This window comes from Oryx dammah, unplaced genomic scaffold (assembly GCF_014754425.2).
Source record: "Oryx dammah isolate SB20612 unplaced genomic scaffold, SCBI_Odam_1.1 HiC_scaffold_25, whole genome shotgun sequence".
In the NCBI taxonomy this organism is placed as follows: Eukaryota; Metazoa; Chordata; class Mammalia; order Artiodactyla; family Bovidae; genus Oryx; species Oryx dammah.
In genome coordinates this window covers 72,157,961-72,183,263 of record NW_024070209.1, presented here as the reverse complement: position 1 = coordinate 72,183,263, position 25,303 = coordinate 72,157,961, and the positions used below count along the sequence as shown (strand labels likewise).

General features: G+C 50.2%; 1 protein-coding gene across 1 annotated transcript in view; it reads right to left on the bottom strand.

Annotated features, from left to right (window-relative positions):
• Positions 1 to 25,303, bottom strand: part of CIB4 (calcium and integrin binding family member 4) — a 52,085-nt gene that overhangs the window by 21,139 nt on the left and 5,643 nt on the right. Inside the window, exon 3 of the mRNA XM_040224452.1 lies at positions 21,143 to 21,239. Coding sequence (XP_040080386.1) covers positions 21,143 to 21,239 — 97 coding nt within the window. The remainder of the gene's footprint in view (positions 1 to 21,142; positions 21,240 to 25,303) is intronic.

The following is a 25,303-nucleotide window of genomic DNA, read 5'->3' as shown; positions in this document are numbered from 1 at the left end:
TCCAGGTCTAACAGCTGGTGGATGATGGAGCCTGTTCTAAACCTGGGGAGCACCTGTGCTGCCCCTTAGGAAATGGATGAGCTTGTCACCAGAAACAGTGGCTTGGATGGAGCTCCTGGGCCGATCTGCCCAGGAGGAATTCCTAGTTCTGGGTCTGAACAGTCACCCCCAAGCACCAGAGTAACTCTACCGGAAGGTGGCAGTGTTGAGTTGAGTCATTCAGTTAGTTCTCAATCCCAACATGAATGAGCACCTACTGGGTGCAAGTGGTTAGATAAGGCTGTGACTATGTTGCAGGCAGGTGGCATGATATATATTATGCTTTGCAAAGAGTGAAAACTAAAGCCTAGAGAAGGAGGACTCAAACTCCTAAGTCAATGCTTTGTCTACAGTTCTACTCTTGACTTCACTGGGTATGCACTTTTTCCCCCCAAAAAAGTTCTCAAAATCACATTCCTGCACACAGAGAACAGGCAGGGCTTGAGGTATTACCCTGAGTCCCATGCCCCTGGCAGTTGGTGATTGCTCAGAGGACAAACCAGCCAAACTGAAGGATGCTGCTTGCTCAGCTAGAGATGAGACACAGGCTCATGGCCTGAACTTCAAGCCACTGAAGCAATGCATATGTGAGTTACCATGGTAACAGGCCCTGAACCGGGTCCTGGGGCCCCCAAGTGAGTCATCACTTCTGCCTTCCACGAAACTCAGTCTAGGCACTTACAGATGTCCCTGCAGAGTTTACAGCCATACTACCCTGAACGCGCCCGATCTCATCAGAAGCCTCTGCAGATACAGGCAGGTAGGTGCATGCTCATTGCATAATCATGTCCAACTCTTTGTGACCGCATGGACTGTAGCCCACCAGGCTCCTCTGTCCATGGGGATTCTCCAGGCAAGAATACTAGAGTGGGTTGCCAATTACTTCTCCAGGGGATCTTCCCATTCCAGGGATTGAACCTGTCTCTCCTGTCTCCTGCACTGGCAGGTGGATTCTTTACCGCTCGCACCACAGTGCTTTTTCTCAGGCAGGATAAAAGAAGGTCTGAATCAAGTACAAGCTGAGTGAAAGGACAAGTGAGAGGACAAGCGAACAGTGCTGGGAGACAGACCAACCAAGGGCTGAGAAGGAGAAACCAGCCAGGAGACAGAGCCAGAGCAGACAGTGGGGGTGGGGGTGAGCTGGGGAAACAGGGCCTCTCCTTCCCTTTGCAGCGGCTCCCCAGTTGTCTCCTCCCTTTCCAGGCTCTCCTGAGGAGGAGAGGGCAACAGTGGGGCTTAACCTGGACCCTGAACCCTCGAGGCTCAGACTGGCCTGCGTAATCATCAGCAAGTGGCGAGAAGCCTTGCATTTTCATTTCAGGGAAGTTGGGGGCAGGGTGTGTGGACCTGAGAAATTCGCTTAGGTGAATGCACTCCCTCTGTTGGCCAAGCCCTGGAGGCGTCCTTCCCACGAGTTGTTTATGAAAAAGGGACACGGCCTCTGTGTTTCAGATGTTCAGCCTTCCTGAAGTTTAAAAACAGAGAGGCCTGTGAGGGAGCTGTCTCCTGGTGACAGATGGGTTGGCAGGGACAGGCTGAGGATGCGTCCCGCCGGCAGCGGGAGGCACATCGCTAATGGAACAAATCAGGGAGAAAGGCAGTAAAAATGTTAAATATTATTAAACATCCATGGGACCACATGGCCCAGACCTGGCTCAGACCCCACCACTCTCTGCCCAGATTCTAGGCCCCTGGGTACCTGCCACTGCCCCAAGAATCCTCCTCGAAGTGCCACCTGTTAACATTAAGATGCTCAGGGGACTACAGGCCTGAGTGTAGGGGTGGCCGAGGGGCCTGGCATTGTGCTGCGGGAGTCTTGAGGTGGGAAGTGGAAGGAGCAGAGGCTCTGGAGTCGGACTGACTCTACAGAGTTGCAACTTTTTATTTGACATCTACAAGATTCCTTGTAGCTTTTGAGGTTTATACGATCTCAATTTTTCAATAGTGTGACTTGCCCATATTACAGAGAAGCTTCTACGCACATTTGGACGTTAGCATTTTAATAACTTGAGAGCAGCTCTGCAGTGTCTTACAGCACATTAAACAATATTCAAGTTCCTGGGTAACAAGAATAACAAGACAAGCTGTGTGAACTTGAGCAGATCATTGAAACTACCCACCTTTTCCCCATCTGTAAAATGGGCAGAATCATAACTTTGCTTATGGGGTTTTATGAAGATCAAATGAGATCATATTTGCAAAACACCAAGTACTGGCAGGTCCCCCAGTAAACTTTAACTACTATTAGTAATCTCTCCACCCAACTTAATTGTACCCCTCCATGTGTATCACCAGTACCCCCAGGGACTGGCAGGGCTGTCGATTTAAAGCTCCCAAGTAAAGTTGCTACTTGCGCCAACATGTTGCCAGTAGCTGACCCTGCCTGCCAACGGGCACAGAAATGTTGGTCTGGGCCCCCATGGGTGCCTGCAAGGACAGCTGTCAACTGCAGCCAGAGGCATCAACGCCTGGTGAAATCCTCAGGGAACTCAAAGGAGAGAAGATCTCTAAGAAGGAAGGCAAGAACAGGGCTAGCATGTGGAGTGCGAACCTCGGCATAACCTCATTTTGTGGTTGACGATAGCAAATCCCAGAGAAGGCAACATACCAGCTGTGCATCTGAGTCCCACAGGGAGCTTTAATCAAAATTTACCTGTCTGAACCCACCAGTCGCTTTGAGTCAGTTACTTCTAGGGGCAGGACCCAAGAATCTGTGACTTAGTAAGCTGCCCAGGTGCTACACTAAGTGACCTGGTCAAAGTCACAGTGCTAAGAAATGGCAGAGACATGACATCAGGCACTGTCCACCCCCCTCCCCTGCCCTGGACTGTCCCTTCTGGGACACAGCCTCCCATCCAGCAAAGACCAGGGTGGGGGTGTACAGCGGAGACAACCTGTAGCTTCACCCCAGGGCAAACACCCAGCCCCAAAACATGCGTCTTGCAGAGAAACCTCACAAAGCTTCCTTCTTCTCCTTAGAACTTCTCTCCATCACCTCCCCTCAACAGGCAGTGGCCCAGCCCCACAGAGAATGGCAAGTTACATCATCAGGGCCCATGTGAGGCTGCCTCTCCGGCTCTCTTATCGCTCACAGGCAATTCCACCTGTGACAAACTGTCTCTCCTATGAGTATGTCCTTTAACTGTTTCCCGTCTAACTTCTCTCTTTCAATTTCTGCCAGATTTATTTAGGGAATGTTTCCATTTACTGCCTTCATCATTCTAATGGAAGCCACTTCCCCCAGAGCACCAAGTAAAGTGCTATTGTTGAATAAATGACTCCCCGGTTCAATCCTCCAGCTTTATTATTTTGTGGAATTAATAGAACAACAAGGGAAAAATGGCTCTTGACACTCAAGAGCAGCTGGCATCTGGGGAGGTGGGTCCTGAAGGTAGAAAGACCCCACCCCCCAACCCTGGGTCCTGGAAGCCTAGAGGGAGAGAGCAGCTTTCTGCCCAATAGAGGAGGGATTGGGGTGGGGTAGGGGGAGCTGAGGGTCCTCAGGAGACAGAGGGTGAAGAGGACAGATGGGAGGAGAGAGGAGAGGAGGTGGAGGGTGCAAATGCTCTAAGATGGGACCCTCCCCAGGACCTCTCCTCCCCAACCTTCAGTGGTGAGACTGAAATTTGTATAGCCCTTGGCCTGAGTGGTTTTGTGGAAACCAGTGAAGAGGTTGGAGGCTTTGTCTGGGTAAATTTGAAGTGAAGCAGGCGAGCAGGAGATGGAGGCAGAAGGGACATAAGCAAGACATGAGTCCCTCTTCCTTCTACCCTCCGCTCCCACCTCCCAGAAAAAGAACAGAGGACTGGGGGAAGCTCTGTACTATTACAGGGCATAGACTCCTGGAGGAAGGGTAGATCACAACTATTTCAACTCGATTTTAGGGGGCAGGGAGACCCCCCTATGCATGAGGGCTCCGAGAGTATTGCAGTGGAATTGTGTTTTCAGTTTCAACGCTGTCGTACCATGAGCAGTGTCCACTTGTGGCTCAGGCTGGGAACCTAATAACAGTTTATATGGCTTTTCTGTGGAAAAAGTAAACAAAGTTCCAAATAGCCAATGTGAAAACATGCCAAAACACAGTCTGTACCTGTACTTTAAAGGCAGTTTATGCAAAGCAAGAAACAGTGACGGAGGCAATGAGGTCAGCCAGGGCAGACCAGGCAGCGGACAGTTTAGGGAAGAGCCCAGAACAGAAGCCACTCTGCTTCTCACGGGAGCGGAGCCGCAGCGCTGCGCTGTCCCCCACCCTCCTGGTGCCGGCCCATAGTTTATAAGCTGCCTTCCTGTCTGTAAGCAGGAGGGCTTCTCAGATGGTGTTGGGGCTGCTTTGCAGCTGTTTGGGGACACTCACCCTGGGTGCCCTGGGAACATGTTCCCCTGTGAACTCTGTAAGATGTGTATCTTTGCATTGAGATGACAATTTCTCTTTTATTAATACTTCTAAGCCACAACAGTTGATCTATTTCACCCCTCACTTGGAAACAACTGATATAAACTGAAATGGGCTCACAGCACAGTCCCCGTGTCACCCACAGCTGCTACTCTTTCTCTCCCTGTGATGCTCAGGGACTCTTAAATAAAAAGTGAACTGAAGCAACTGAAAGGTCCTTTATTAGTTGAATCCCTGATGTTTTGGATTACTGAAACCCCCAATGTCCTACTCTTCTCTGCCTCCCATATCCTGGGAATATTGCCCCATCCGCCAGCAAGTTGCCCTTGACTTTGAAGGACCCAGTCAGCCAGCGTGATCCATCATCACCTAGGTGTTCATTAAGTACCTACTGTTGGCTGGACCTCTATGCACCACACCTTATCCACACTTTCCCTTGGGCCCAAGGAGACAGGCAGGAAGGAGAGAAATTGGTGCTTGTTCAACATTTACTGTATAACAGATGTGATGTCAGCAACAGGCACGTTTGTTGCCTCATTACAACCCAAACAATAGATATTGTCAAGTTCATTGTATAGATGAAGGAAACCAAGGAGTGGGAAGGTTAAATAACTTCACCAAATAAGATCCTCAGACCTGAGCTCAGGGCATGGAGTGTGCTCCCCGCCCCCCCCCCCCCCCCCTGGGGGGGGGGGGGAATGCATACAGAGATGTCAAGTTCCTGGGTCAGCATGTGGGTCAAGCCTGAGAGGGAAGAACATGCTTATGGCCAGTGCTGATGCAGCTCAAGAAGGACCAAGAGGAGGGGTGAAAAGCGTTCTGTGAATCCTGGCATTTGGGGGAGTGGGGAGAGATGAGCTGATGCTGGGTCATAAGAGCCACGGGGAGCTCTGCAGCCCCTGCCACGTGGCACACCTGGAGAAGCGCTCACACACTACCCTCACGGACGATGGAAGACTGGATCGGACAACGCGCACAAGTGCCCACTGAAAAACCACAGGATCTATGTCAATGTGGAGAGAGGTCTCTAAAGATGACACAGGGCTCTCTTTTATCATTGACTTGGTTTAAGGATATTTAAGAGCCCAGTTTTTATTTTGTGCTTTTATTCTCCTGCAAGTGGATAAGGAAATGGCAACCCATTCCAGTATCCTTGCCTGGAGAATCCCAGGGACAGAGGAGCCTGGTGGGCTGCCGTCTATGGGGTCACACAGAGTTGGACACGACTGAAGCGACTTAGCATGCATGCATGCATCTCCCATAAGAGGTAAATGTTTTTCTGTGTTGCTACATAGTCAATATAATTATCATTTTAATGGCTGCATAATTCAAATTTCCAGAGTGGACAGCCCTACCTAGCTCATGCCTCCAAGGAGAACCTGGGAATCTAAATAGGGAAATAATTTTTAAAAACAAGGAAAGCAATACATGAAGATGTTTATTGAAAAATTATTTATAGTAGCAAAAATATATATATCCAAACCTGGAAACAATGTTAATGGCCTGCAATGAGAGGATGGTTGAGTAAATCAGAACTCAATGCAATTATACAGCCATTAAAATGATACCAACACAGACTACACAGCAACATGAGAAAAACATTTATGCCTAATGGAAAAAAAGCACAAAATAAAATCGTATCTGTTTGTCTACAGTGATGTAAAATGAAGTGTGCCTGGGGGAAAAGGTGGCAAAAGAAAATAGAAAATGACAACTTCTGTTAGGACGGTTGGGTGCTAAGGAATTACTTTTTAGGAAATGCATTTTAATGCTGACATACTGTTTTAACAATAAATTTAAAAATCAGAACAAAAAAAGAAAGTTCCAGAGAAAATTTGCTATGAAAGCAAACAAACTTTTCTTCCAAGGGGATTAGATATAAGACTTTGCTTCTCTTTTCTGCTTTGCTCCCTGTGGCACAAGGCTGGACTCCAGGAAGATCTGGGCTCCTGGCTCTCAGACCCAGAGAGCTGTGGGCTGCTCTTCTCATACAAGGTCTGGCAGGAAACACTTCATGAGAATGGAGGTTCAGTGGAAGAAGGCCCCAGGTCATTTCATGGTCTCTGCCTGTACCTTTCCAGATATATTCCAAAATATGAATCTGCAGCTGTGGGTTGGTAACTAACAAGTGGTGAGCAACTTTAATTTTTCCTGATAATTCTACTAGATTTTAGGAGCAATATTATTGTTCTTATTTAGTTGCTAGGTCATGTCCAAGTCTCTTGTGACCCCATGGACTGTAGCCCACCACACTCTTCTGCCCATGCGATATCCCAGGCAAGAATAAGGAATGAGTTGCCATTTCCTTCTCCAGGGGATCTTCCCAACCCAGGGACCGAACTTGAGTCTCCTGCATTGCAGGCGGATTCTCTACTGCTGAGCCACCAGGGAAGCCCCAAGAGTAATATTTCTCAGCTATGAAATAAGAATGGAATAATGCCTTTTGCAGCATTTCATGGATGGGCCTAGAGATTATCATACTATTAATAAGTGAAGGTAAGTCAGAAAAAGAAAGACAAATACCATGTTGATATCACTTACACGTGGAATCTAAAACACAAGTGAACATATCTGTGAAACAGACTCACAGACATGGAGAAAAGACTTGTGGTTGCCAAGGCAGGGAGGGGAGGAATGTCAGAGTCTGGGATTAGCAGATGCAAACTGCTATCCATACAATGCATGAACAGCAAGACCCCCCTATATAGCAGCGGGAACTGTGCTGACTAGCCTATCAGTTCAGTCCAGTTCAGTCCAGTCGCTCAGTCGTGTCCGACTCTGTGCGACCCCACGAATCGCAGCACGCCAGGCCTCCCTGTCCAGCACCGGAGTTCGCTCAGACTCACGTCCATTGAGTCGGTGATGCCATCCAGCCATCTCATCCTCTGTCGTCCCCTTCTCCTCCTGCCCCCCCAATCCCTCCCAGCATCAGAGTCTTTTCCAATGAGTCAACTCTTCGCATGAGGTAGCCAAAGTACTGGAGTTTCAGCTTTAGCATCAGTCCTTCCAAAGAAATCCCAGGGCTGATCTCCTTTAGAATAGACTGGTTGGATCTTCTTGCAGTCTAAGGGACTCTCAAGAGTCTTCCCCCAAACCACAGTTCAAAAGCATCAATTCTACAGCACTCAGCTTTCTTCACAGTCCAACTCTCACATCCATACATGACCACTGGAAAAACCATAGCCTTGACTAGACGGACCTTTGTTGGCAAAGTAATGTCTCTGCTTTTGAATATGCTATCTAGGTTGGTCATAACTTTCCTTCCAAGGAGTAAGCATCTTAATTTCATGGCTGCAGTCACCATCTGCAGTGATTTTGGAGCCCCCAAAAATAAAGTCTGACACTGTTTCCACTGTTTCCCCATCTATTTGCTGGGACCAGATGCCATAATCTTAGTTTTCTGAATGTTGAGCTTTAAGCCAACTTTTTCACTCTCCTCTTTCACTTTCATCAAGAGGCTTTTTAGTTCCTCTTCACTTTCTGCCATAAGGGTGCCGTTATTATAAACCATAATGGAAAAGAATATAAAAAAGAAGATATATATATGCATAACTGAATTACTTTGCTGTACAGCAGAAACTAATACCACTTTGTAAATTAGCTATACATTAATTAAAATAAAAATTAAAAAATAAAACAAACTCAGAAGTGTCCCAGCACTCAGAGGGAAACAACCACTCCCTGCCTCCAGGTGCTATTCTTCTCTGAATGTTGCCTGAAATCCCATCCAGCCACCTGGAGCATTTTAGCATTTTCATAGCCATCCTCTCCTGCAGGCTACACACAGACCCTCTGCGGTGGGTGGGGTCCATCCTTAGGTCCATTTCTCAGGCAGGGAAAACTGGGGCCACATACAAAATATAAACTCTCGTCCAGGACTTGGAACAACAAGACTGATGTGCCTGGGAGACTTGAGGGGCTGCAACCTGGAGGCGTCATCCAGCCCCAGCACACAGAAGGGGCCTGTTTTCTGTCAGGGACTGAGGCCAGAGCTGAGAAAAGTGGAAGTTCCCTCGTGGGGTCTTCTGTAGTCGAACCTGTCCCAGGCCTGGCTTGGCCTTCCACCTGGGTGAATGGGTCCCCACACCCCAGCTCTGCAGAGCTGTGCTGGCCTGGAGCTCCAGGCGAGCAGCATAAGGCCTCCCCCACACCCACGTGGCTGGGAAGAAGAGGCAGCAGGGGGCCCGAGGCCTGCAGAGAGTTGAAAATCCTGGGAACAGAGCCCCAGTCAGCCCAGCCAGCACCTCATTAGGAGGCGCAAAGCGGGGAGGGGGCACTTTAGGAACAACATTATTTATTCTATTTTTAAACAAGCCTGAGGTCTCTGGGGGCACAAATGAAGTTATCAGAAAAGACATGAGTAGAATAAAGCCCCAAGCCAGCAAAGCTGAGAAGGCCCCTGGGGACCCGGACTCTTGAAAAGCTGAGATGGGGTTTGTTTATCTTGTGCTTTGAGGGCGCAGGACTGGGACCAGGGTGCTGGACAAGGATGTCCCAAAGCCCTCTGCAGCCTGTTCCCTCTGGGCCCCCTGGGGAATTCGGGTGTGAGCCCTACTCTAAACGGTCCCATCAGTGTCATCTGCAGCGGGGAGGGAGGCACCACCTCTGGAAGGAAGCCCAGGTTCACTTCCCACCTCGGCCACGTGAATGCCTTTCCCAGTGGGCAGAGCCCAGGGGAGCTGGTGCTGCAGGGCACCTGGTCCCTGCCCGGCCATCCCTGGCTCCACACTGGACAGGCCCTCCAACTGCCAGAGCCTCCACTTCCTCATCTAGCAATGGGCTAGTCATTCTCACCTTGATTCCCAGGTAACCCTCTTGGGGAGGAGCAATGAGACAGTGTGTGCCCTTGGGGAGGGCTGGACTTGCGTCTCACTGGATCCCAACGCTCTGAAAAGCAGACTGACTTGTCCTTCCCATCTCAAAGCTTAGGAAGCTGAGGCTCCACGGAGTTGAGTGACTCGCCCTGAAGCATTCAGACTCAGGCCCACCTGGTTCCCAAGTCTGTTTTCCCTCTGGTGGTGGGGCAACTGCCTGACAAGTGCTCTTGGGAGATTTGAGAGAAACTCAAGTCACTGACAGAAGCGATTACAGCACTGAGTAGGTGTGGCTGGATGAGAATCACCTCTGAGAAGTAAGTGATGGAAGGAGCAAGGTGAGCAAGACTTGCAGGCAATGGTCCCGGTTTCTGATTTTGCTTTGAACTGCAGACAGCCACCACAGCCACTTCCCACTTACTGGCTGGGTCCAGTAAGATGTGATATGTGAGGTGGTAGGGAAATGGTCAAGCTCTGTGCAAATGAAAGCCAAATGTCTCTCCAGTTCTGTTCCCCACACCTCACCCCCGTTACCATGTGAAATATGGGTTAAGCAGATTGCACCCAGGGAAGCAGTGGAAGGGCTCCACATTTCGCCTACTAGGGGCACCACAGAACTGACTCATTGGAAAAGACCCCGATCCCGGGAAAGATTGAAGGCAGGAAGAGAAGGGGACAACAGAGGATGAGATGGTTGGATGATATCACTGACTTGATGGACATGAGATGGAGCAAGCTCTGATGATGGACAGGGAAGCCTGGCGTGCTGCAGTCCATGGGGTCACAAAGAGTCAGACACGACTGAGTGACTGAACTGAACTGAACTGAGGGGCGCCAAGCAGAGGCTGCTACAGGTATAGCATAGTCCACTGGCATGCACTGGGGGACGGGCTTCCCTTGGCCATCCTACAGGCTCCCTCCAGCCCCACTGCCCCAAGTTAAAAGCCACAGGTCTTGTGCCTTGCCCTGGAGTCTACATAGAAAGTTGAGACCAAGAAGGAAGGAACTGACCCAAGGCCAGGCAACCAGAGGAGGGAAAAGCTGGAACTGGAACCCAGAGTTCTCCCCACTGTCCAGGCTCTCCTAACTACCTGTGCAGGAGGCATTATACATCCGTCGGGAAGATGAGGAAACTGAGGCCTTGGGAAGAGCCGTGGCATGCCCAGGGCTGCCGTGTCTGCACTGTGGCCAAGGCTGGAGGCCAGATCCTGTCTCTCTGCTGCTGGGCCAGAGCGGAGACTGCGTCCTACATCACTGAGCTTTTTTCTGAAATGAACCACTTCTTAATTCTTTGGCTGAATGTCTAAATAAGGATTTTTGCCAATTCTGAGCCGTGCTAACTGATGAAGCTGTCAGAAAAAGATCTAATGATGCTTGAAAACGCGGGGAGTGAGCCAGCTGCCAGACTGCCTTCCCAGCCCTGCCTCCACATCAGGGAGTCAGGACCCTCCCACTGGTGGAGGGGGCGTGAGCCCTGGAGGCTGAGACTCTGCTGCCTTTCATCAACTGCGTGACCCTTTTTGATCCTCTGCTTGCCAGCTGTAAATGCAGATAACTCTGAGGATTAAATGAGATGCTATGTGTGCAATGCCCCAGCACAGAGCCCAGTCGGGCACAGATTTCAGGGCTGGTTGGGATGGTGGGGGGTGCGGCAGAGTGGCCAGTGATGTGAACTCTGCTGAACAGACAGGGGTGGCCCTGACTGCAGCCCTGGGCCACCGAGAGCTGAAGCTGCCAGCTCCGTCTGGGGAGGCCCCGATTCACCCCCAGTATTTATCTTGGGAGGGACAGATGAAAGGCTCAGAGTGACCTTAGGCCCTGCGAGATGGAGTCCTTGGGTGGGAGCCTGGGAGGCTGGGCTGGGGCACTTGGCAGGCCAAGCCCGTCCCTTTGTTCTCTCTCCTTTCTCAGTGGGACATTTGTTCACGCGGGAACCCTGGGCATTAGGGGTGGGGCCTGGCTTGGGGACCAGGGAATCCGACAATTCCCAGGCCTGCCACTGGAGCCTGAGAGACTGGGCTCTGGGAATGGCCCTCCTGAAATGAGCTGGACTGAAGGGCAGGCCTTCCCCGCACATGAGACCCACGTGTGTGACCTGCCACCCAAGGGCAGGCTCTGGGAGCATCCCAGCCAGAGACAGGAAAGTCATTCTACCTTCAATCACTGACTGTCCAGACCACCAGCTTCTTCCCATCCTCCTTCCTCCTCCTGTTACACACATGTGCACACAGGTAGACATACATACATACACCCACATGTGTTGCCTGCTTGGAGGCCTTGAATTTGTCCTCCTCAGTAGATGGAGAAGTATGAAGAACAAACAGGTCTTGGGTACAAATGCATCTTTGCAATTGTGAGGCTGTGGGTAGAGCTTTTAATCTAGATGCCTCTTCTTCACCTGCAGAGCAGGTCTGTGCTTCACAGATCTAGTGAGGAGCCAATGAGGCAGAGAGTGAATAGGACTTGTAACCGTGAGGCTCACGACTAATGGTAGTGGACATTTGGGGCTGGAAAGTAGGATTGCTGTAACTATCCAATCTGCTTCTATTTTTAGCAAGCCAGGGAGACTATTTGAGGGTGAGGGAGGGGTTCAGGGCAGTGGCCTAAATACAGCATGAAGATTATCACTGGGTCCAGCTGTCCTGGCCTGGACTAGGGGTGATCAAGACACCTCCACCCACCGCTGGCCTGCCACCTTCCTCCGTGCCCACTTTTCTGCCCCCTGGCTGAATTTGGTGCTCTCAGAGGACAGCCCCAAGCTCATGGGAGCCGAGAGGTGGTGAATGTTAGGGGCAGACAGACTAGTTCCTCATCAAGGAGCAAACCTCAGACAGAGCCCATCAGAGGACACAGTGGGAATTGAGAACATGGAGTGTGGAGAAAGCTTTGTTGGAGCCAGAGGTGAGGGCTCCAACCTTGGCTCGGGCTTCGATGGGCCCTTGACCTTGGACAGTCATGTCCGTCTGTGGGCCCTAGTTTTTTCATCCGTCAAGGCCTCTCTGCCCTTGGGAGGTGCAGGGAGGTGGTAGCCATGAGAAGGCTCTGACAAAGTTGGTCCAAAAATATACTAGGAAAACTCCCAGACCCCTTAGTCACTGCTGCCCTTCACACCCTGATCTCTTCTCAGACAGACAGGCGGATTCAAGTTCTCCCCGTGTGTCCCCATGGAAAAAGAGAACCTAAGGGCCTTTGGGACCCCTTCCAGCTGGGGACTCCGCCAGACAAAGCAGGATGGTCATTTATAATAATTGAGTTTTCACTGGAAGACTTGCTTACCACCTTTGACCCTCTGCTTCCCCAGCTGTCAATGCAGATAATAACTCAGCCAGCCGAAGGCTGTCGGGAGAGTTGAGTGCAGGTGCCTGAGGGCTGAGCACTAACCCTGGCCCAGTCACAGGACGGTACTAGTGAGGTCCCACCCATACCCTTGGGAGGGGTGCTGCACCCAGACTTGCCTGGCTGCCCCAGAAGCTGCTTGGCATCCTCAGAATTTAGGAGTGGATGCCAACAGCGTGACCAAGAGGTCTGGGGCTGGGTCTCTGAGAGGGACTGTGCCTACCGGGTAGGCTGGGACCACCAGGTCCCAGTATTTAGCACTGGGGTTGAGAATCAGAGCTCTGCAAAGCCCCCCCAGGTATGCTAGTCTCCTGTTTGTTCTTAACCTTGAATTGCTGAGAAAAGATCTTCTAAGCCCCCAAGACCTCATTTAGTGTACAACATATGATAAATGCATAAGCACTTCTAGGGTGCATCACTGAGGACCAGGAGTGAGAACCTTTATTCATCGGACTCCAAAAAATGTCTCTTACCCATGGGAATTGTTCTCTGGTAATTGATAGGACAAGGAGTGACATTTCCCAGGGGTCTGTGGGAAGGGAAGGGGCTCCCAGAGCAGCCTGCCTGGGATGGAGGGTGGTGTGGGGGTGGGAAGGGAGAGGGAACAGCATGAGCGCAAGGCTCAGAGGCTACCAGCCAAGCGGAGCATTTGGGAGGCTGGCTGTGGAGAGCGCAGGAGAAAAAGTGTGGGGACAGCTGCTGTCTGTGTGGAAGATTCGGAGGCAGCATCAATGAGGAGAGGGTGTTTTTGAAACGTTTTCAAAACGCGTTGCTGAATATCAGGAGTGCAGGTGTCAATCCTTGATAAAGATGACAGGTTGAACACTCGCATCTATTTTCATTCCCTTTGACACCCACTACAATTATCGTAAACGAGTCTTTAGAGGCATGACCCACGAAAACAGAGAGAACACCAGGAAACAGCAGCCATTACTCAGCGACACCCTCAGGAAGCAGGTGGACGAGAGGTAACTGACCCAGCAGATGCCAGAGGGCAGGACCCTGAGACTGCAGCAGGGAACTCATTATCAACCTGCTCTACATCCCAGAAGTTTCTAAGGCTCTGGACCTGGAAATGTCAGGTTGCTCTGGAAATAGATGTTAGCTAAAAAGAGACTAATGTGAGTTTGAGTGAACTCCGGGAGTTGGTGATGGACAGGGAGGCCTGGCGTGCTGCAATTCATGGGGTCGCAAAGAGCTGGACACGACTGAGCGACTGAACTGAACTGAACTGAACTGAAAAAGAGACTGATGACAGTGTTGTGACACAGTTGGAGTTCTAGACCTCCCTTGCTTTTGACACTGGGAGGTGATTGTCCCTCCCCAGCCCCCCACAGAGGGTTATTCTCCCAGGAGAGTATAACAGAGGCTCTCTGCTCTGGGGATGTCAGCCACAGCTGAGAACTGGAAATTAAATCAATATACATGTGCTGGAGTCTGAACGTCCACCAGTTCTCTTCCCTGACTGAGCTCCAGAATCCTGGCAGCCAGAACTTCTATTCTCCAGCGCGTCCTCAAGAAATGACCCCTTTCTGCATGGCGTGGCTTGTGGGATCTTGATTCCCTGACCAGGGATTGAACCCATGCCCCGCTGCAGTGGAAGTGCAGAGTCTCAGCCACTGGATCGCCAGGGAAACTCCCCTATTAAGGGAATTTGCATAAAGTAAAACTCACTGCTTTTTTTTTAAGAGTACAGTTTAGAGACTTCCCTGTGGTTTAGTGGATGAGATTCCAGGCTCCCAAAGCCAGGCAGCCTGGGTTTGATCCCTATGGGGAACTAAGACCCTATAGGCTACAGCTAAGCCTGAGTGCCTCAACTACTGAGACCGCATAGCTGAAATTTAAAAAAAAAAAAGACTACAGTTTGCTAAGTTCCGACGCTGGAAACAACCATACCTACCAAGATAGAGAACACTGATGCCACCCCCAGAAGTTCCCTTTGCAGTAAATGTTTTCATAACCCTAACTCCTGGTTGCCACTGATCTTTTCTTCAGCCCTAGAGTTTTCTTTTTCCCAGAAGGCTATGTACTCAGAAGTAAACGGGATTAGTGTTTTGCGTCGGCTCCTTCCACTTTGCATCACGTGTCAGATTCCACCATGACCCTCGTTTCGGCAGTTCATCACATGTTACTGACTACTGTTGCCTTGTACACAGTTTATCTAGCCACCCAGTTAATGGCCCTTTGGGTTGTTTCTAGTTTTTGATTCTTACAATTAGAGTGGTTGTGAACATTCCAAAAAAAAAAAAAAAGGCCCCTTCAGGGAAGCTCCAAGTTAATAAACCACATCCAGGGACTCAAGCTATGAAACAGGTTTTTAGCAGCACCCCTCCCAACTCTTAATTATGAGCAAACAGTTACTAAGCATTCAAGGAAGGCCTCTGATGTGAAAGATGGTGACCCAAAGCTAATGGGAAACAGCACCTTGGATTACAAATTGGAGAAGACATTACATTCAGGAAAAATGAGAGGATACTTTTATTTTTAAAAGAAATAAACAGAGAATAAAAATGAGCTCTTGGGAATGAATAGCATGATGGCAGAAGTGAACAACTAAACTGGAGGTGAAGATAGAGTTGAGTAAAGTTCCCCGGAGAAAAAGCAAAGGGATGAAGATGAAACATACGAGAGAAGAGATGAAACATAAAGGACCAACCCAGGATATACAACATAAGACTATTGAGTCGCAGAGAGAACAAAGAAGACAGAAGGGCGAAATTACCAAAGAAATAATTCATGGAAGTGTCCCTGAATGGAAGAACAGTTTCCACACTGAATGGGTCCTCTGCATGCCCAGTACTGGGAGAAAAAGACGCACACTAACTCCCATTGCTGGAAATTTCAGAATACTGGTGTCAAAGAGAAGCCTCCAAGTTTTCAGAAAGAAAAAACAAAAAACAGATCACAAAAAAAGAGATTAGAAAACAGAAGGGCTTTGGACTTCTCAGTAACAACAGTGAAAGTGAAAATGTAATAGACTGATGTTTTCTAAACTCTGAAGCAAAGTTGATATTGAGCCTATAATTCAATTCCATCTGAACTCCCAATCAAGTGTAAAGAGAGAATAAAGACATTTTCAGATATGTAAGGTGTCAAAACACTTACCCCCATGCACCCTTCATCAGGAGGCTACCGGAGTGTGTGCTCCACCAAAACAAGGGAGTAGAGAAAGAGGAAAAGACAGGAAAGAAGCTGGGCGACTGTGGAAGGAGATTCCAGACCGACAACAAGTACCAGGCTCCAGAGGGCTGGCCAGCTCTAATTAGAGTGGATTGGAAGCCTCCACGAGAAATTTTGCCAAGAAAAGGGAATGTTCAGAAAAGATCTCCCTTCTGAATGCCTTTAGAGGAGAGTGAGATGATTGGCAGGGGGTGGTATTATATTTACTAATAAATGCATAGAAAACTAAGCCAAAGCAGTGATTAAATCTAGGAAAGACAACAAAAAATGTGCAAAAATGGAAAACTAACCATAGCCTATTTCATGATTCAGCTCTGAGTAGCACATTCAGCCATGATAATGGAAACACTGTATAGTGACTGAACTGAAATCATTAGGTAACTGTACTAAGAGGGCAGAGGAAGGGGGAGTTATGGGCAGGGTGGGTGTAGGAGAGGCAAAGAGCCTCTTTTCTGGGGGGTGGGGGTGCGGGGGGTAGAAATCAAAGGCTGAGTTATCAAGAAGGCACTGAAAATGGTTGCCTCCAGAGAAGAGAAATGGGGGAGGGCAGTCCCCATAAGGCAACTTGATTCTCAGCCTGCATAAAAAATTTATTTAAATACTATATAGTGGTGGTTTAGTCACTAAGTTGTACCTGACTCTTGCAGCCCCATGGACTGTAGCCTGCCAGGCTCCTCTGTCCATGGGATTCTCCAGGCAAGAACATTGGCATGGTTGCCATTTCCTTCTTCAATATATGTGTGTGTGTATGTATATATATATATTTTTTTTTTTATTAAAAAAACATAATCCCATCCTTGCCCCTCCCACTCTGGTGGTTTCTGGAGAGGCTGAATAACCATGAGGGCTTTTCATTGTCCATAGCCTTGGGAGTGAGTTCATTGCAAACTATTCTAAGCTTCCCTGGTGGCTCAGACGGTAAAGAATCTGCCTGCAATGCAGGAGACCTGGGTTCAATCCCTGTGTCGGGAGGATCCCTTGGAGAAGGGAATGGGAACCCACTTCAGTACTCTTGCCTGGGAAATCCCACAAACAGAGGAGCCTGGTGGTAGTCCATGGGGTCACAAACAGTCGGACGCAACCGAGAGACTAACACACACACACACGTATTCTAAGCAAGTGGGCTCAGCCTATAGCAGGCCTCTGAAAGGCTCAGAAACACCGGTGCTGATGGAAACTGACTTGGAGCTGAAACCTCAGAAGCCACACCTGGAGCAACTCCTGACACCTCAGGTGTGTTCCCAAACCTCAAGATGCTTTTACAGATTTGATGCTGCGGTAAAACATAGTAGGGATCAGGCTGTGCCCAGACCACCTGCCTGTAGGAACCCCAGAAGGGAGATGGAAAGAGGCTAGAGGTATGTGGTAGCCCTGTTCATTAGGGGAGCTTCTACCAGACTCTCCCCGGGACACCCCAAGATCTTCCCCTAGGTCCTGCTGCTGGCTGTCCTAGTCCCGGAAACTAGAAACCCGCGTGGGTCACACCATGCCAGTACTCAACAGTGTTTATAGAAAGGAAGATCGTTATTTACAAGAACAGAAACATTGAGCTAATTCATGTTTAAATACACCAAACAGAGCGACAGACAAAAAAAAAAAAAAAAAAAAAAAACCAACCCAGAAACTTCTGGGTAAAAGGGGGCAGTGAGCCCCAGCTTAGCAGGGCCTTCCTGTGTCCCTGCTGGACTCTGTTGCTCAGGCTGCTCTTGCCCTGCCCTCCACAATGGGCAGACCCTTCCCAATGTTAGCCAACCTCCTTTTTCCACGAGTGTATCCAAGTTAGGAAAACAGAACTCTCTTCCCAGATCACTCAAGACCCTGAGCCAAGTAATACCAGTACCCAGAGCTCCCTTGGGCCCTGTTCTCCAAGCTTTTCCAAAGAAGTGTTCTGCCCAGGGTGAGTCACCCTGCTCCCATCCTTCAGACCACAGAGGACATGGGGATACTTGGGTCCCCACCTCCCATCAAACCTCTCCTTGCTTCTTTTGGGAAACTCAGTTTCAATCAAGATCGGAAAGGCACAGAGAGAAACTTGAGTCCCGGATCTTAATCCCCCAAAGCTAGTCTGAGGACCAGGAATGATCAGCGACAATGTTCTTGACAACCAAGAATAGAGGGAGAGAAATAAAATGAAAAAGGGATGTGTATGGAAAGAACGGTTGTTGCTTCTGGGATTATATCCTTCTTACACTTTTGTTCTAAAATTAATATCTTTACAAAGTGAAATGATGATTGTGGATGACATGTTTTCTTAAGTCCTTACTTGACAAAATTGGAAAGTTAGCATCTCTAGCTAGTCCTTCCACAAAATAATAACTTTGGGAGGGGGAGCAGATTTCACTGGACTATGAACATCCAGAGTTTGGGACATATTGCGGTAGATGACCCAAAGAAGAGTAAGACCAAGCTCCGAGTCAGAAACAGAACCACAGACTCAGAGGGTGAGAAGGGCACCAATGCATGCGGTCCAGCGGCCGCTGACACCTAAGCGTGTGCCGGAACACCACGAGCTAAGGCTTGGCCTGCTCCCACTTGGTGCCCTTCCATGACAGGGAGCTCACTTCCTCTGTGTACAGCTCTGATGATTACAAAGTGCTTACTTTGTATTGTGGAGAAACCTTCATCCTTGGACCCAGGCCTACACTTGAGAGCTCCTAGAAGCAGCCCTTTCACCTGCAGGAGAACAGCTCCCTTCTGCACCCTTTGCCTCCCAGTCTTCTTTGACTTCTATTTGCTTCCCCTCACCACCAGTCATTCCTCTTGTGAAGTGACTTGCTTGAGATCACTTGCCTGGCAAGTGAGTTCAAAGCCAGCTCCTCTGCTCCTGGCCCTGTGCCCTGCGCCCTAGCTCTCTCCATGAGGCAAAGGCTCAGTGTGTCCTCAATTCAGGAGATGGTACTGGCTGTTCAGAAACAGTTGGAAAGGCAACAAAGAATCCAAAATGGGAGGGGGGAAGCAATATACAAAAAAAGTCAATGTGATCCCAATAAACAGGCATAGATCCACATTAAAAGTGAAAGTATGGAAGGCAACAAGGCAAGATGGTCATGATGGTCACTCTTTAAGGTAGGCTACCTGGTGATTTTTACCACACTTTTGCTTTTCTCTCTGTGCTTTCCAATTTTTCTGCAATGATGTGGTTTTTATTTGTAGGATAGAATAAAATAATGACCATTTAGAAGGATGAAATAAGAAATGTCAAATTAAAGTAATCACATCCCAAGACACCACCCACTGTCCCACACCCCACCCCCCCACCCCACCCCCCGACCGACTCAGTTCCCAGCCACTGTTCTGTGAACAAGCTCCTGGGGCTCTTGGGCCCTGGGCGGTGGTCCGCCCCCAGACCCTCACACACTGCAGCACTTTACAGCAGTCTCACATTCTTGCTGTATCAGTGCCCAGCCCTTGACTGCCAGATGATGAGCCCAAGGTCAAGTACACCACCCGGGGGGGCATGGCCAATGTGCTCCTGCCATCTGCCCCTCGTCCGTTTTCTCCAGCCTTGGAGCCCCAGCCCAGTCCCCAGGTGGAAGAAAGGAGAGGATGGGGAACAAAATGGAGGATGCCTAGGACCATGGCTCATCCCTGCCAGGTCTGTTACACCCACAGGGTGTGCATATTATTGAACAGACAGGAGATTAAACTTAGAGGAGAGATGTGTCATCCGTGGAGTGTGATGGAGCTGGGCCTGGACCCAGCCCTCTGATCCAGTCCAGTGCTTGCTCCTCTGGGGCTCAGATCACAGCCCCTAGGCATGACTGTGGTGTGCTGGGTCCATGCAGAGTGCTGAGGCCACGGGTCACACAACACCCTCTGTGCCAGCCCTCCAGGGCGGGTCTTTGCCAGCTGCTCCCTAGGGCGCCTGGCAGTCCTAGGCACATGTCAGAGCCAAGCCCTGATTAGAAGTGGAGGCCCGGCCCGGGGGTCAGAGTCCTGTCTGACTTCCAGGTTCTGCGGTGTCACGTGGCCCTGCGTGAGTTTTTCCCTTGTTGGGTTCTCAGTTATCCAAAGGATAAAATCAGAGTGGAGAGCATTTGACAGTGATTAGACTGGCGGTTTACAAGTCTCTTTTTTTCCCCAAGCCTAGTATTTGGGTCGGAGAAGGCAATGGCACCCCACTCCAGTACTCTTGCCTGGAAACTCCCATGGATGGAGGAGCCTGATAGGCTGCAGTCCATGGGGTCGCTAAGAGTCGGACACAACTGAGCGATTTCACTTTCACTTTTCACTTTCATGCATTGGAGAAGGAAATGGCAACCCACTCCAGTGTTCTTGCCTGGAGAATCCCAGGGACAGCGGAGCCCAATGGGCTGCCGTCTGTGGGGTCACACAGAGTCGGACACGACTGAAGCAACTTAGCAGCAGCAGCAGCATTTGGGTACTCTGGGACTGACCCATGACACTGTCCCCCATCCTGGACGACAGGGCAGAAGCTCCCTATTCAGCCTGGCCTTTGGGTGCCCCTCACCCCAGCTCCCTGTGTGGATAGTCTAGGTCTTAGAGAGATGTTCCTCACCTTAAGTAGGAGTGTTTGTGGGTGTGGGGATGAGCAGGGCTGTGTCTGTGTGAGTCAGGGGTCCCAAGAGGACAGGCTTCCCATTATGTAGCCAGGACATTTTCCAGGGATGTCACCTTGTTGAGGATTCTGCTCTCAGCTCGCTCCATCCCCTCCCCCTCTCTCTCCCCCGCTTTTGGTTTCCTTGTCTTCTAGGCTCCAGCCTCTATTACAAGCCCCAGGCTCTGTGTTCCTTCTCTGTTTCTGCCCTAGAACAGGTCTGTCACTGGGGAGGGGCCGCCCCTTCCCCTCCCCCACAACCCCTCTGTGGTCTCTTCCTCAAGATCACTCCACCCTCCACTCCCATCCCTGCACCCACCTCCCGGGGCCCTCTTTAAAGAGGTGCCCACTGTGCTCAGAGCCAGTTTTGTTTCAGACAGAAATGAAGATGGACTTTCATTGTACAATGACACTTTCAAACCATTATTCTGCCGAGACCCAAATGAAAAATCAGCAAGTCTGACACCGCTGTGATTTGTTCATATGACGCTGCCTCTTTGCACAAAGTTTAATTAAAATTTCAGGAGCCCTTTATTGTGCACCTCTGGGCTCTTCCAGGCACCCTGGGGGAAGGGCAGGGTCTTTTTACAATAGAAGCCAGTGCTCAAGGATGGTCCCTAGGAGACTGGCAGTGGGGTGCACTGACAGCTGGAGCAAAGCACAGCCTGTGGGGGTACACGGGCCTCAGGGAGCACACGGGATCCCAGCCACCCTGCCACTCCACCCATTTCACAGGTGAGCACACTGAGACCAGCACTTTCCAAGACTCAGCAGATCCCAGTGACACCGCCCCATACCTTCCACCCCGCCCCCTGGACTCACCCTCAGGGCTGGCAGGGAGCTGACTTGATCCACCGTGAGCGTGGCCTCCTTGTAGTACTTCCCGGGAGGGCAGAGCTTCAGGAAGGAGTCGTGGATGCTGAGAAGAGAGACAGGGGTGGGCTGAACGTGGGGACCAGCAGGCCCCCTGCCTCCTGCAGGCTCCCTTTGGAGGATTGATTGACACACCTTTGGTGGTTATAAATCATCTTGCCCTTCCAGAAACATGCCTGGGGCTCCAGTGTGTCCAGCGCATGCGCTGTGGGGGATGCAAAGATAAGCCAATATGCTCTGTAGCCTGAACATAATCTACAAGTGCACTGGAAAGGACTTCTGCCCTCCCTTCCTTCAGTCCCTCCTTTACGGATGGAGGAACCAGCAGGGCCTTGGGGAAGCCAGGATGCCACCCCAAGCCATCTGTCCAGCCCCACCCTCATCCCAGGAAAAAGAGGTCACTCCATGGGTGTGGCCAGGCAGCCAGCAAACCACACAGCCATCCGAGGCCAGTGAGCTGGATCCAGACGGTGGGACTGAGCAACTGTCCTCATCGATCCAGTAATCAATGTCTGTCTGCGGGCCTCCTCCCTGCTCCAGGGGATTCGGCTTATGAGGGACAGGCAGGCAGAGGGGGAAATGAATGGCCGTGTGGACGCCGCGAGGCACAGGGTAGGAGCGAACACTGCCCCAAGCCAGGAGAGCAGGGCCCTCATGCCGGAGCCCTCCCCACCCACATTCTGGAGCATGGACCATATCAACCTTGTAAGGGGTTGGGGAGGGAGCTGAAAAGTGGGGTGTAGAATGGGCAAAGGGAGATTGTCTCTAGGAAAAGATTGGGTGGCGACACTGAAGGACAGCAAGGAGAGAGGAAAGCCATTGTACCCAGGGCGGGGGTGGGGGGTGTGTGTCCAGTGGCCTCCAGGGGAGGGGGCGCCCCAAGGAGCATTTGATCACTGTCATTGTTAGAATTGCTAGTGTGGGGTAATAAGAAGGCAGACTGACTTTCAGTATGTTTTATTAATTTTAAAGAATTCTCTGAGGCCGGGCACCTGTATGGTTGACACCCAGGGTGTCCCCCAGTCTGACCCCTCACTAGGAGTACACTGCCAACTCATGTGGACATTTCTAGTGGAAACTACAGAACCACCTTGCAAGGAAGGGACCATTATCTCTTCCTTACAGAGAAGGAGACTGAGACTCAAGGAGGTAAAATACTCACCTTGCCCAAGGTCACACAGAGGTGAGCGTGAAGCCAGAGCTGCAGGTGCCAAAGCTCTTTCCCCAGGAGCCCAGAGAGGAAGGTCTCAGAAGGGCTGAGGGTGGGGGGTGGGGGGTGAGGGGTTGGGGATGGGAAGAGAGGGAACCCCACTGCCGTGGTCACCCGCTTCTTGTTTTTTAAGCTCTGTGTGCCTGGTGCATTCAACCAATGACTTCATTCAACTCAATGAATCTTCCCAGCAACCCTGTGGGATAGATATAGGGGTGATGATGTCTATAGAGGTGGAGACCAAGGCTCAAAGAGTTGAAGGGGTCTGCCCTAGGTCATTCAGCTTGGAAGGGGTCAAGGGGGGTCTGAACCCTAAGCCACGCTCCTCGGGCTGTGCTGCCCACCTCTAAAGGGTCCCAGGTGAAAGACTTTCAGCACCTCCTCCCCGCCCTGGAGAGCCTTCCGGGGAGGGGGTACCGTGGGGAGGGCCCTGCCCAGACTTCGTGTCTTCCCAGGCCGCCGAGTGGGTGGGCTGCCCGCAGATGAATCGTGGCTGCTTCTCGGCTTGCCACAAAATGTTCTCCTCCAAATATGGATCAGCTGGCTCTAAGTGGAACTCGGAATTAATCACTAATGGACTCAAAAGTCAAAGCCATTTAAAAAGCTCACACATCTCGCCTGCCAGAAAGCAAGCAGCCCAAGCTGCGTCTCCCTTCCACACCTAGCCAGAAGAGGGGAGAGGCTGTCTGTGGGTGGGGAGGCTGAGACAGTGGGGGAGACCAGCTCCACTGCTCTGACTCTGCAGGACCTTGGGTCTGCCACGTCCCCTCTGTGCAGTGAATCTCAGCTAGCTCCCTCCATCCTCCAGTTCAGGAATTCTGTACCTTTCTCTGGCATCCTGTCCATCCCTTGCCTCTGAGACCCTCCACTTTAGCCTTTTTCGCCTGGGTGGGTCCCACATCAGAAGCACACAGGGAGCTTGTAAAAGGATCAGCTCTAGAGATTCTCATTCAAGGCTAGCGTCGGCCCAGGCACCTTCTAGGTTCTACATGTTTCTGTGTTTGTATTGTACAGGTAGGACTGAGAACACGGCTCCAGTGAAAGTCTCCAGTTACACCCCTTCCATCCCAGTCTGGGCTCCCCGACCTGGGCTTCACCCCTATCCCATGGGGTCAATTGTCCCTTTCACCATGGAGTGGCCTGCAGGTATTTTATGAATGACCTCATCTCTAGCCTGGAAAGGTAACTTTTGGTTCTATGATCTACTGGTTCCAAGCTGTGTGACTTTGGGCAAAGAGCTTCATTTCTTTGAGCTGGTTTCCTCATTCATGAAAAGGAAATGAAAATACCATGAAAATGACAGCTACTGCAGTCTCAGCACCGACTTCTATGCCAGGCAGCACTTTAATTCCTGTGCAGATCTGATCATCTAACTGACCTAATAACAATTAGGTCGAATACGTACTTTTTATATGTGTGAAAACTGGGGCTCAGCGAGAGTAAGAAACTCACTCAAAGTCACACAGCAAGTAAGTGAAAAAGTTGAGCCTTAGACTCTGGCCTTTGACTTCTAGGAAGCAAGCCTCTGTCTGCTGACCTTCTGGTGCTCCAGGTGGACCAGGAGCTAACAGCCAGGACGGGGCATGGAGACTGGCAGGTTTGGGGACCTCAAGGGTGCTCCGAGGATCCAGGGGCCTCTTGGTCAGGTTAGCCTGAGCAGGAACTGGGGCAAAGCTTCAGGATCCCATTTACCAGACCTATATCCAGCCCAAGATCATGCCAGAAGCCGTCACTGAGCAATGTAATGTACCCTGAAATTGCTCACACTGAGTCAGGCTGACCCAGGCTCAGACATGGAGAGCTAAAGGAAGCCACACGTGCCCTTTCTGAGTCAAGTCCCAGACTCAGGGTCCAGAGCCTCAGGTGAAGATAAGGGCCCCAGAGGGGCTGTGCACTGATTCCATAGAGACATCTGGAAGGTGGGGGCAATTTAACAGCAATTTAACCAGAGTCGGAGAGAGCTAACCTAGAAGCTAAGGACGAAGGGGACCCGGCTCTTTCAGAGACCAGCAGGATGTGAAAGAAGATTCCCACAGATTAGACATTTAGGGTGGACAGACCCCTTCTTAGAGAGCTGAGTCAAGGCAGCCCTGGATGAGGAAGAAGCTGTCACATGTGGTCTGCCCCTCCCATTAGGTGTCATCTGCGGATCCAGTGACCAGGCCTTTTTGTCCCATGCAAGTCACAGATAAGAAGGTGGGAAAGCGTTAGACAAGGGCAGAGCCACCCTGCTCCCCTGTTTATCAGTCTCTTGGATACTTTTTTTTCAATTGGCTAAATCTATCCAGATGTACTGTCATCCAAGCCACACTTCTTTGTCACGTTCATAGGAAAGTCACAACACAGTGTCAGAGGTGATGTTGGAAACTTGTTCAGAAGTGATCAGGGATTAGTCTGGCCCGATTTAGCCCTGGCAGCCCAGGGTGTCTGCTCTCTCCCCTGAGCATCACTGCCATCTGCCCCCTAAGCCATGGCCGGTGTTGCTTGGAACCCATATCAAAGCTGCCCCTTCCCTTTACAGACAAGGCATAGACACTAACCCTATCGTAATCCTGTCCCTCCAAGGAGTTAACCTAGGATCAGCTTATGTGTGTGTGTATCCTTCCTAAGATATTCTCTGTGTGTGTGTACATATGCATGCATGTATAGCCCTTTATTTTACTAAAAGTAGCACCCTATGTGTACCAGACTAGTTTACCAAAGTAAGAGTGAAATAGGTTTTAAAAAGCCAACACCACTATAATTAATATTATTAATACACAATATTCTATACCACTTCTTTACCCCTGCTCTCTAGAGGCTGAATTTAAAAAAAAAATTTTTTTTTCTATTTCTCTTGGTTTTCCCTTAATATTTGCATGGTATTTCTAGAGATGGTGCTGATACTCCCACTTGGTATT